This window comes from Aquarana catesbeiana, linkage group LG10 (genome assembly GCF_042186555.1).
Source record: "Aquarana catesbeiana isolate 2022-GZ linkage group LG10, ASM4218655v1, whole genome shotgun sequence".
Taxonomy (NCBI): domain Eukaryota; kingdom Metazoa; phylum Chordata; class Amphibia; order Anura; family Ranidae; genus Aquarana; species Aquarana catesbeiana.
In genome coordinates this window covers 224,936,779-224,948,955 of record NC_133333.1, presented here as the reverse complement: position 1 = coordinate 224,948,955, position 12,177 = coordinate 224,936,779, and the positions used below count along the sequence as shown (strand labels likewise).

The following is a 12,177-nucleotide window of genomic DNA, read 5'->3' as shown; positions in this document are numbered from 1 at the left end:
AAAGAAAGAAAGAAAGAAAGAGAGGGGGATGGAGAAAGAAAGAAAGAAAGAAAGAAAGAAAGAAAGAAAGAAAGAAAGAAAGAAAGAAAGAAAGAAAGAAAGAAAGAAAGAAAGACAGATGGAAGGAAAGAAAGAAGGAAAGAAAGAAAGAAAGAAAGAAAGAAAGAAAGAAAGAAAGAAAGAAAGAAAGAAAGAAAGAAAGAAAGAAAGAAAGAAAGAGAAAAAAAGAAAGACAGATGGAAGGAAAGAAAGAGAAAAAAAGAAAGAAAGAAAGAAAGAGAAAGAAAGAGAGGGGATGGAGGAAGAAGGAAGGAAAGAGAAAAAGAAAGAATGACAAAAAGAATGGAAATAAAGGAAGAAAGAAGAGAGGGGGATGGAGAAAGAAAGAAAGAAAGAAAGAAAGAAGAAAGAAAGAAAGAAAGAAAGAAAGAAAGAAAGAAAGAAAGAAAGAAAGAAAGAAAGATGGACAGGAAAGAAAGAGAAAGAAGACAGATGGAAGGAAAGAAAGAAAGAAAGACAGATGGAAGGAAAGAAAGAAGGAAAGAAGGAAAGAAAGAAAGAAAGAAAGAAAGAAAGAAAGAAAGAAAGAAAGAAAGATGGACAGGAAAGAAAGAGAAAGAAAGAAAGATGAAAGGAAAGAAAGAAGAAAGAAAGACAGATGGAAGGAAAGAAATAAGGAAAGAAAGAAAGAAGAAAGAAAGAAAGAAAGAAAGAAAGAAAGAAAGAAAGAAAGAAAGAAAGAAAGAAAGAAAGAAAGAAAGAAAGAAAGAAAGAGAGGGGGATGGAGAAAGAAAGAAAGAAAGAAAGAAAGAAAGAAAGAAAGAAAGAAGAAAGAAAGAAAGAAAGAAAGACAGATGGAAGGAAAGAAAGAAGGAAAGAAAGAAAGAAAGAAAGAAAGAAAGAAATAAAGAAAGAAAGAAAGAAAGAAAGAAGAAAGAAAGAAAGAAGAAGGAAAGAAAGAAAGAAGAAAGACAGATGGAAGGAAAGAAAGAAGGAAAGAAGGAAAGAAGGAAAGAAAGAAAGAAGAAAGAAAGAAAGAAAGAAAGAAAGAAGAAAGAAAGAGAAAAAAAGAAAGACAGATGGAAGGAAAGAAAGAGAAAAAAGAAAGAAAGAAAGAAAGAGAAGAAAGAGAGGGGGATGGAGGAAGAAGGAAGAAAGAGAAAAAGAAAGAATGACAAAAAGAATGGAAATAAAGGAAGAAAGAAAGAGAGGGGGATGGAGAAAGAAAGAAAGAAAGAAAGAAAGAAAGAAAGAAAGAAAGAAAGAAAGAAAGAAAGAAAGAAAGAGAGGGGATGGAGAAAGAAAGAAAGAAGAGAGGGGGATGGAGAAAGAAAGAAAGAAAGAAAGAAAGAAAGAAAGAAAGAAAGAAAGAAAGAAAGAAAGAAAGAAAGAAAGAAAGAAAGAAAGAAAGAAAGAAAGAAAGAAAGAAAGAAAGAGAGGGGGATGGAGAAAGAAAGAAAGAAAGAAAGAAAGAAAGAAAGAAAGAAAGAAAGAAAGAAAGAAAGAAAGAAAGAAAGAAAGAAAGAAAGAAAAGAAGAAAGAGAAAAAAAAGAAAGACAGATGGAAGGAAAGAAAGAGAAAAAAAGAAAGAAAGAAAGAAAGAGAAAGAAGAGAGGGGGATGGAGGAAGAAGGAAGGAAAGAGAAAAAGAAAGAATGACAAAAAGAATGGAAATAAAGGAAGAAAGAAAGAGAGGGGGATGGAGAAAGAAAGAAGAAAGAAAGAAAGAAGAAAGAAAGAAAGAAAGAAGAAGAAAGAAAGAAAGAAAGAAAGAAAGAAAGAAAGATGGACAGGAAAGAAAGAGAAAGAAGACAGATGGAAGGAAAGAAAGAAAGAAAGACAGATGGAAGGAAAGAAAGAAGGAAAGAAGGAAAGAAGAAGAAAGAAAGAAAGAAAGAAAGAAAGAAAGAAAGAAAGAAGAAAGAAAGAAAGAAAGATGGACAGGAAAGAAAGAGAAAGAAAGGAAAGATGAAAGGAAAGAAAGAAGGAAAGAAAGACAGATGGAAGGAAAGAAATAAGGAAAGAAAGAAAGAAAGAAAGAAAGAAAGAAAGAAAGAAAGAAAGAAAGAAAGAAAGAGAGGGGGATGGGAGAAAGAAAGAAAGAAAGAAAGAAAGAAAGAAAGAAAGAAAGAAGAAAGAAAGAAAGAAAGAAAGAAAGAAAGAAAGAAAGAAAGAAAGAAAGAGAGGGGGATGGAGAAAGAAAGAAAGAAAGAAAGAAAGAAGAAAGAAAGAAAGAAAGAAAGAAAGAAAGAAAGAAAGAAAGAAAGAAAGACAGATGGAAGGAAAGAAAGAAAGAAAGAAAGAAAGAAGAAAGAAAGAAAGAAAGAAAGAAAGAAAGAAAGAAAGAAAGAAAGAAAGAAGGAAAGAAAGAAAGAAAGAAAGACAGGATGGAAGGAAGAAAGAAGGAAAGAAGGAAGAGGAAAGAAAGAAAGAAAGAAAGAAAGAAAGAAAGAAAGAAAGAAAGAAAGAAAGAAAGAGAAAAAAGAAAGACAGATGGAAGGAAAGAAAGAGAAAAAAAGAAAGAAAGAAAGAAAGAGAAAGAAAGAGAGGGGGATGGAGGAAGAAGGAAGGAAAGAGAAAAGAAAGAATGACAAAAAGAATGGAAATAAAGGAAGAAAGAAAGAGAGGGGGATGGAGAAAGAAAGAAAGAAAGAAGAAAGAGAATGAAAGAAAGAAAGAAGAAAGAAGAAAGAAAGAAGAAGAAAGAAAGAAAGAAAGAAAGAAAGAAAGAAAGAAAGAGAGGGGGATGGGGAAAGAATGAAGGAAAGAGAAAGAAAGAGACAAAAAGAATGGAAAGAAAGAGAGGGGAATGGAGGAAGAAGGGAAGGAAGAGCATCCCCTACATCAGTGTACTCACTGGGAGGCAGGAGGGAGGGATGGATGGATGGATGGATCAGACTCCCCTTGTCCTTTTCTCTTTGCTGGGCTTCAGTTTGAATCTTCCCGCCCACACATCCCCTTCTGTGAGGCAGAACAGAGAACACTGCCGAGGAGAGTGGGCGGGGCAGACACAGGAGGAGAGGGCGGGAGGAGGAGGGGCAGAATCTCTCTCTCCTCTTCTGTTTGGCTGTGCGGGCAGCAGGGGGAGGGGGGAGATCTGTCAGAGCAGGCTGTACACTGAGCGGTTCTCCCTCCCTGTCTGTGATCCGGAGATGTAGGGGAGCTCCGATCACACATCTCACTCGCAGCCTGTTATCTCTCCCTGTAGCAGGGCGAGGGGGACTCAGGACGGAGATCTCTGCTGCTGAACGAGGCGGCTCTCTAATTAGGTAAACTAGCCAGCTGTGCGAGGCCCCTATGACTGCGAGGCTGAGGCCACTGCCTATTTCGCCTAATTAGAGAGCCGCCTCTGTTCCCACAGTTCCTCCAGCACAATGGGGAACTGGCGGGGAACATTTGGTGTAATTTAGCTGGGGTATAATGCCACCATAGTGAGCAATTTATAGTTGACCTCTGACATTTTTGAGGCTAGGGATGAAGTATGACAGGGATATGCAATTAGCGGACCTCCAGCTGTTGCAGAACTACAAGTCCCATGAGGCATAGCAAGACTCTGACAGCCACAAGCATGACAACCCAGAGGCAGAGGCATGATGGGACTTGTAGTTTTGCAACAGCTGGAGGTCCGCTAAATGCATATGCCTGAAGTATGAGCTAATTGCAAGATCTTATCCTTTTGGTTGTCAGTAAGGGAGGACTCCAGATCAGTTTCCCATTTAGCTAGGAAAGGTGGAAAGTCGGATTTTGGAGAGCAATAAGAGCTTTGTAAAATAGAGAAATGCTGTGTAGAGGAGGGTCTTTTGGGGTGAAATATTACTTCTATATCATTTAAATCACTTAGACCCCTAAGCAGATTAGAAAAGGAGTTTAAGAAGTGCTGTAGTTGGTGGTATCTCCATTTATCTAGGAACGTGGCGGGTTTAGGAGCGAGAATCATATGTAATGGTTTAAGTGCATTGCCATCGAGAATATGATGTAGTAAGAGAGGTTCTTCCGACCTCCATGATTTAAAGCCTGGGTCGAGTAGACCTGGTAGAAAATATTTATGGTTTATCTGAACAATTTATCACAAATATGAGATGCTGTTTTGCAGTTTAGAGATTTATGCTAGCAAGGTAAAATGCAAAGAACACAGTGCGACTAAGTTCAATCACAAAAGCCTATGTGAACAGACAGCAACAAGGCAGTTGACGGACACTTAAAGGGGTTGTAACCCTTGTGTTTTTTCACCTTAATGCATCCTTACCTGAGCCCCTTCATCTCGGCAGGGAGGCGCTGTCCCTCGCTCCCCGGGCTCCCAGCTCTTGATTGGATAGATTGATAGCAGCGCAGCCATTGGCTCCCGCTGCTGTCAATCAAATTCAATGACCGGAGGGGCAGGGCCGAGTCCGGCATTCGTGTCTGTGGATGCAAATGCTGGACTGGGGAGCGCGCCCGCAAGGTAACCCCACTCGGGAGAGCGATTCTCCTAGGGGGTTATCTGATGCGGGGAGGAGCCGCGAGAGCCGCCAAGGGACCCCAGAAGAGGAGGATCGGGGCCACTCTGTGCAAAACGAACTGCACAGTGGAGGTAAATATGACATGTTTGTTATTTTTAAAAAAACAAAAACAACGATCCTTTACAATCACTTTAATATAACTATGTCAGGCCACTCCTCTCTATCCCCTCAGCCCACAGGCACTTTACAAACAATTAACAAACATTAGCAAACTGTTGTGGCTAAATTGGCTGGCTCCTTTAAGCAGAGTTCCAGAGAATGAGAGCAGGATCCCTTGTATTAGATAACAGTCACTTGTGACACTAAGGAGAGGATACAAGGGGTTAATGGCAACACTGCAGAATCTGGCAAATCTTCAGCTAGCACTTTAAGTATGATGAAGGGAATAATCCTTGATGTTAGAGCAAAGCAACTTTAACTGGTATGTGATTGGCCCCTTTTAAAAATGCAGATTTTTCCTGCATGACCTAAACACAAGTGGTCACCATGTAGGCTGTTTCACTAATATTGTATCCAGTGGAGCTACTGATGACAGGAATGTGAGCAAAGCACAGATGTCTGCATAAAGTGTCTATGGCAGGGGTCTCAAACTGATGGCCCTCCTGCTGTTGCGGGACTACAAGTCCCATGGGGCATTGCAAGGCTGACAGTTGCAAGCATGACTCCCACAGGCAGAGGCAACAGCTGGAGGGCCGCCAGTTTGAGACCCCTGGTCTATGGGATTGACTGCACTTGTATCCAGTAGCACTACAAGTATTAGGAATGCGAGCAGAGACAATGATGTCTGTATGCAGTGTCTATCGTACCAAATGGGCAGGTGCCCGCTCACCCACAGCACAACAGATGTTGCTGGCAACGATGCAGATGACGATGAAGACTCCTTCAGGAACTCCCTCTGGGTCTTGGCTCAGGGGATGGCGTCTGACCTCCATCACACTGCGCTGTGGCCTACCCGGATTTGAAGTGCAGGTAATGCTGAACGATCAGGAACAGCCCCTGGACCGTGGTAGGTGGGAAGCGATGCTGTCCGCAGATGTCCCTCTGTATGCAGCTGTAGATAGCTCTCTCCTATGCAGGCCGTGATTCACACTGGCACAGCGCTCCTGCTGGCAGACTCAGGCCGACATCCCAAGGGAGCGACCTAGACTGGAACCAAATTTTTATATCCTGTCCCAGCATTCTGTTCTGCTCTCCTCAGCAATCTGGTAGTGGTAGTTCAGATCAGTCCTGCTGAAATTGAAACCCCAGCATTCCGAACTACACATCCCACGATGCTTTGCTTTGCTCTACGTTCCATTTTTTAGGAAACACTAGAGGGAGACAGCTCCACCTTATTAGCACTGCAAACTGCCCCTTAATTGCAGGCATAATACTAAGCTCCTGGATACATGTGCATAAAATGTAGAAATGACTCAGAATAGCAGTGAATATGTAGAATGTTTATTTTGGTGTGTAATCCCCCTTTAACCGCTTGTCGACCGGCTCACGCCGATATACATCGGCAGAAGGGCACGTACAGGCAGATTAACGTACCTGTACGTTGCCCTTTAAGAAGCGGTTTGCGGGCACGCGGGGGCACCGCGACCTCCGTGAACGTGATCGCGGGTCCCGTGGACTCGATGTGCGCGGGGATACCCGCGATCGTCTCACAGAGCGTAAGAATGGAGAAATGCTGAGCATTTTCCCGTTCTGCCTAGTGACAGGACACTGATCACCGCTCCCTGTAATCGGGAGTGGTGATCAGTGCCATGTCACACACAGCCCCTCCCCCCACAGTTAGAATGACTCCCTAGGACACACTTAACCCCTGCAGCGCCACCTAGTGGTTAACCCCTTCACTGCCAGTCACATTTACACAGTAATCAATGCATTTTTAATTGCACTGATCGCTGTATAAAGATGAATAGTCCCAAAATCGCGCAAAAAGTGTCCGATGTGTCCGCCATAACGTCGCAGTCATGATAAAAAAATCGCTGATCGCCGCCATTACTAGTAAAAAAAAAAAAAATGAATAAAAATGCCATAAAACTACCCCCTATTTTGTAGACGCTGTAACTTTTGTGCAAACCAATCAATAAACACTTATTGCGATTTTTTTTTAACCAAAAATATGTAGAAGAATACGTATCGGCCTAAACTGAGGGGAAAAAAAATGTTTTTTTATATATTTTTGGGGGATATTTATTATAGCAAAAAGTAAAAAATAATGTGTTTTTTTCAAAATTGCCACAATTTTTTCGTTTATAGCGCAAAAAATAAAAATCGCAGAGGTGATCAAATACCACCAAAAGAAAGCTCTATTTGTGGGGGAAAAAAAAGACGTCAATTTTGATTAGGAGCCATGTCGCACGACCGCGCAATTGTCAGTTAAAGCGACGCAGTGCTGAATCGCAAAAAGTTCTCTGGTCTTTGGGCAGACAAATGGTCCGGGGTTTAAGTGGTTAATGGCACATACTAATAATACAGAACACACAAGTCACTGATTTCTGGCTTCAGCTTCTGCAATAAAAAGTAGGAAACTAGAATTAGAAGACAGAGGGCGTGGTTAGACTGGGGGCGTGGTTAGATAATTAGTAGCAGCGTGGACGAGACTTGAGTCCTGGCGATGTGGGCGTGTTTGCACTCGTAGGGCGTGTCATTGTAGAGCCTGTGGGCGGATCAGGTCGCCGTGGAAAGAATGCAGTGTGGGAGTGGTCTATAAGAGGGCGTGTTAGGTAACTAGTAGCAGCGTGGACTGCCCTCGAGTCTTTGGAGCTGTGGGCGTGTTTAAACACTTAGGGCGTGTTATTACAGAGGCTGTGGGAAACGATGAAAGAGTGCAGGGTAGGAGTAGTAATAAGTAAGCTCTAATTAGAATGCAGAGGGGCGTGGTTACATTGACGGGCGTGGTTAGCTGTTTAGTGACAGCGTGGACCAGCCGAGTCTGGGAGCTGTGGGCGTGGCATTGTAGAGCCTGTCAGGTCAGCGGGGAACGAATTCAGGATGGGAGTGGTCTATGAGGGGGCGTGTCATTGTAGAGCCTGTGGGCGGATCGGCCCGCGGGGAAAGAATGCAGCGTGGGAGTGGTCTATGAGGGGGCGTGTTATTGTACAGCCTGTGGGCGGATCAGGTCTGCGGGGAAAGAATGCGAAGTGGGAGTGGTGTATGCGGGGGCGTGTCAGTGGCTGTGCTGGCAGTACGGTGGTGATGGCGGTCTGTGCGCTCTTCTCCGGGGTTCTTCTTGTCCTCCTGGCGGTGGGGGACCCGCTGGCCACCCCCCTGGAGCCCTATGACTTCCTGTACGATAACGGGGTGGAGGCGTATTACCGATCCGACTGGCCCTCCGTCATCCTGAACATGGAGAAGGCGCTGCGGAACCGGGATCTGGTCCGCCGGTACCGCATCTCCTGCAGCGTGCAGTGCGCCTCCGCCGGAGACTTGTCGGGACAGCCCCGGGAGGCGGGGGTCGTGCAGGACCTGAGCTTCTTCCAGAGGGTGCTGGAGCGGGCGGCATGTTTGCGCCGGTGTGAGGAGGAGCGGATCGGAGCCCCGGCTGTGCGCTATGTGATCGGGGAAGAGCTGGAGCTGGAGTTCAGGAAGAGGAGTCCCTACAACTACCTCCAGGTGGCCTACTTCAAGGTACAGCCAGGGGCCCCCAATACCCCCCCATCAGTACAACCAGGGGCCCCCCGATCCCCCCCCATCATCAGTACAACCAGGGGCCCCCCGATCCCCCCCCATCATCAGTACAACCAGGGGCCCCCAATACCCCCCCATCATCAGTACATCCAGGGGCCCCCAATACCCCCCCATCATCAGTACAACCAGGGGCCCCCAATACCCCCCCATCATCAGTACAACCAGGGGCCCCCAATACCCCCCCATCAGTACAACCAGGGGCCCCCCGATCCCCCCCCCCATCATCAGTACAGCCAGGGGCCCCCCAATACCCCCCATCATCAGTACAACCAGGGGTCCCCCCCTGATACCCCCCCAATCATCAGTACAACCAGGGGCCCCCCGATCCCCCCCCATCATCAGTACAACCAGGGGCCCCCAATACCCCCCATCATCAGTACAACCAGGGGCCCCCAATACCCCCCCATCATCAGTACAACCAGGGGCCCCCAATACCCCCCCATCATCAGTACAACCAGGGGCCCCCAATACCCCCCCATCATCAGTACAACCAGGGGCCCCCAATACCCCCCCATCATCAGTACAACCAGGGGCCCCCAATACCCCCCCATCATCAGTACAACCAGGGGCCCCCAATACCCCCCCATCATCAGTACAACCAGGGGCCCCCAATACCCCCCCATCAGTACAACCAGGGGCCCCCCGATCCCCCCCCATCATCAATACAGCCAGGGGCCCCCAATACCCCCCCCATCATCAGTACAACCAGGGGTCCCCCCCTGATACCCCCCCAATCATCAGTACAACCAGGGGCCCCCCGATCCCCCCCCATCATCAGTACAACCAGGGGCCCCCAATACCCCCCCATCATCAGTACAACCAGGGGCCCCCAATACCCCCCCATCATCAGTACAACCAGGGGCCCCCAATACCCCCCCATCATCAGTACAACCAGGGGCCCCCAATACCCCCCCATCATCAGTACAACCAGGGGCCCCCAATACCCCCCCATCATCAGTACAACCAGGGGCCCCCAATACCCCCCCATCATCAGTACAACCAGGGGCCCCCAATACCCCCCCATCATCAGTACAACCAGGGGCCCCCAATACCCCCCCATCATCAGTACAACCAGGGGCCCCCAATACCCCCCCATCATCAGTACAACCAGGGGCCCCCAATACCCCCCCCCATCATCAGTACAACCAGGGGCCCCCAATACCCCCCCATCATCAGTACAACCAGGGGCCCCCAATACCCCCCCATCATCAGTACAACCAGGGGCCCCCAATACCCCCCCATCATCAGTACAACCAGGGGCCCCCAATACCCCCCCATCATCAGTACAACCAGGGGCCCCCAATACCCCCCCATCATCAGTACAACCAGGGGCCCCCAATACCCCCCCATCATCAGTACAACCAGGGGCCCCCAATACCCCCCCATCATCAGTACAACCAGGGGCCCCCAATACCCCCCCATCATCAGTACAACCAGGGGCCCCCAATACCCCCCCATCATCAGTACAACCAGGGGCCCCCAATACCCCCCCATCATCAGTACAACCAGGGGCCCCCCCCCGATACCCCCCCCATCATCAGTACAGCTAGGGCCCCCCCCCCGATACCCCCCCCATCATCAGTACAGCCAGGGCCCCCCCCCCCGAAACCCCCCCATCATCAGTACAGCCAGGGGCCCCCCCGATACCCCCCCATCATCAGTACAGCCAGGGGCCCCCCCGATACCCCCCCCCATCATCAGTACAGCCAGGGGTCGTCCCCCCCGATACCCCCCCCCCCCCATCATCAATACAGCCAGGGGTCCCCGATACCCCCCATCATCACTCTGCATGCTCCATACTCGGACAGCCTCTTTTTCAGCAGGTCTTTCATTATGCCTCTTTTAAAGTGTACCTTTACTCAGTTCTGTACCCTCATGTTCTTGTACTCCCCAAATATGTAGGGGTACCCTCTTTTTTTTTTTTTTTTTCTAGCGCCCTTAGGCAAAGATGACGCCCCGCATCCCAGGTCTCCCAGGATACCTGCGTCACATCCCAGGAGACCTCGGGGGACCTTGGCTGCGCCCCTTTTTCTGGTGCCAATCCCTCTAATTCATGCAACACTTCCGTTTCCGACAGCAATTTGTGCACCAAATTCATATAGTGGCTCTCTGACTTTGTGGCGCATTTAAAATGAAAATACCGGCGGTCCGCATCTTACCGAAGTGGAGGTAATAAAGACTGACTCCTGAGAAGCTGGCTCCAAGTGTCTCGCCTGCATTCTAAAAGTGGCGCAGGGTGCGTCCAATTTAAATAAGAAGTTCTTGCCATAGATTTGGTGCAGGCTGCGCCACTTTTAGGCTGCTTTACACCTGATCGCAGCCAGAAGTGCAGCGATTCCGCTCACGGTTTCAAATCGCTGCGGGACATGTTTGCGAATGGCGTCGCAGGGTAAATCAACGCTGCATTCGCATCGTTCTGTGCTTGACGCTTTTGGGCAACAGCGTTGAGCGTTGTGATTTGTCGCGTGATGCTCGCAATCAGGTGTGAAGACCGCATAAGGGACACTTTCACTAAATCTGCAGCAGACTATTTGGATTCCCGGGGAGCGTCATCAGGGGGCCGGCTGTCTCTCGGTCTCATTTTGGCTGCCGGCCCCCTGATGACGCTCCCCGGGAATCCAAAAAGTGTCCCCTGATGACATCACAAAAAAGATGACGACGTGAAACGCTTTTTTTTTTTTTTGATGCGGGACAATGACAATTCACTGAGCAGAACAGGTACGAAGGGGTTAAGTACTAATTAACCCCCCCCCCCCCCCCCCCCCCCCGGGGAGGGGAGGGGGGTTTAACCTCTTGGCATCTCCTGGCCCTTTAAGATTTTTCTGACACCGAGAGGTAGGGCGGGGTTTAAGACCACCACATGACCGCCGTGATTGGCACATGATCCAAAAACTCCCAATCACAAGGAGCGATCGGGAGCTTTTGGTTGGACGGTAACTGTGCTGGGCGCCTGCTCTTGGCACCTCTTGCAACCTCCGAAGTGCACAGTACTGTGCAGTTTGTTGAGGGTGTAATATTAAAAGTTGCACCTGCAATACTTTTTGCACGCTCCCACGCATTTAGCAGCCCATTGAAATGAGCTCATAAAATAAAAAAAATCCTCAAACTTCTCTTTTAAGAAAATCCTTTTTGTTCCAATAATCTCTTACAAAAACTTTCCTCCCCGGTGACCACGCTGAGCCACCACCTCCCAATCACCAGCAGCGTTGTCACCCTGCTGGATGTCCTCATTCAGCCGCCTATTGAAACCAGGCAGGAGGACATCCAGCGGGGTGACATTGGATCGCTGGGCTGTGGAGGGGGGTGGGAGCGGCTGGCTCAGGCTCTCAGCGGTTTGCTGAGAGGCTTAGCCAGGTGCCGGTCCAGGATTGTGGGCAGATCCGGACTTTATTGTCGCGATCTTGCCTGAGCCTGGACCGGCTGTGTGACATCAGCCCACTGTCGGGTTACAGGAGTACAGAATGAAGTGCACTCCTGTGATCCATAAGAAGAGTACAGCCGTATGAGCTTTGGCTGTACTTCTTTAAGGAAACTGTGGACAGTAAGGCCCCTTCCACACTGCCACGACTTGAAAGTCATGCGATTTTTGCTGTGATTTTTGCCGCTATTTCACGGATGCGATTTTGCTGCGATTTCAGGAAATGCCTGTGTAAACTTGAGGTCTATGGACCTCAACTCACATCAAAGTCAGACCAAAGTAGTACAGGCACTTTTTTGAAGTTGGTGTGACTTGAAGTCGCACAGATATGAATGGCAATCATGGGGTGCGACTTGTCATGTAACTCTGATGTCCAAAGTTGCAGGAAGTGTCGCACAAGTGTGAAAGGGGCCTCAGGCATGACTGCAGACATACTGAAGAAGGATGGTGCGCTTTAATCTGACAGTCAGTGTGGTCTCTGCTTCCATTGCCCGTTCACTACAACTCCCAGCAATCACAGATCACGGTGGGGGGGGGGATAGGCAGCAGATCACAATGCAGCTGATATAGAACAACTCCCAGC

General features: G+C 47.9%; 1 protein-coding gene across 1 annotated transcript in view; it reads left to right on the top strand.

Annotated features, from left to right (window-relative positions):
• Window positions 1-7,641: 7,641 nt before the first annotated feature.
• Window positions 7,642-12,177, top strand: part of P3H1 (prolyl 3-hydroxylase 1) — a 71,338-nt gene continuing 66,802 nt past the window's right edge. Inside the window, exon 1 of the mRNA XM_073603376.1 lies at window positions 7,642-8,116. Within this exon, the coding sequence (XP_073459477.1) occupies window positions 7,643-8,116 (474 nt within the window). The 5' untranslated portion in view covers window position 7,642. The remainder of the gene's footprint in view (window positions 8,117-12,177) is intronic.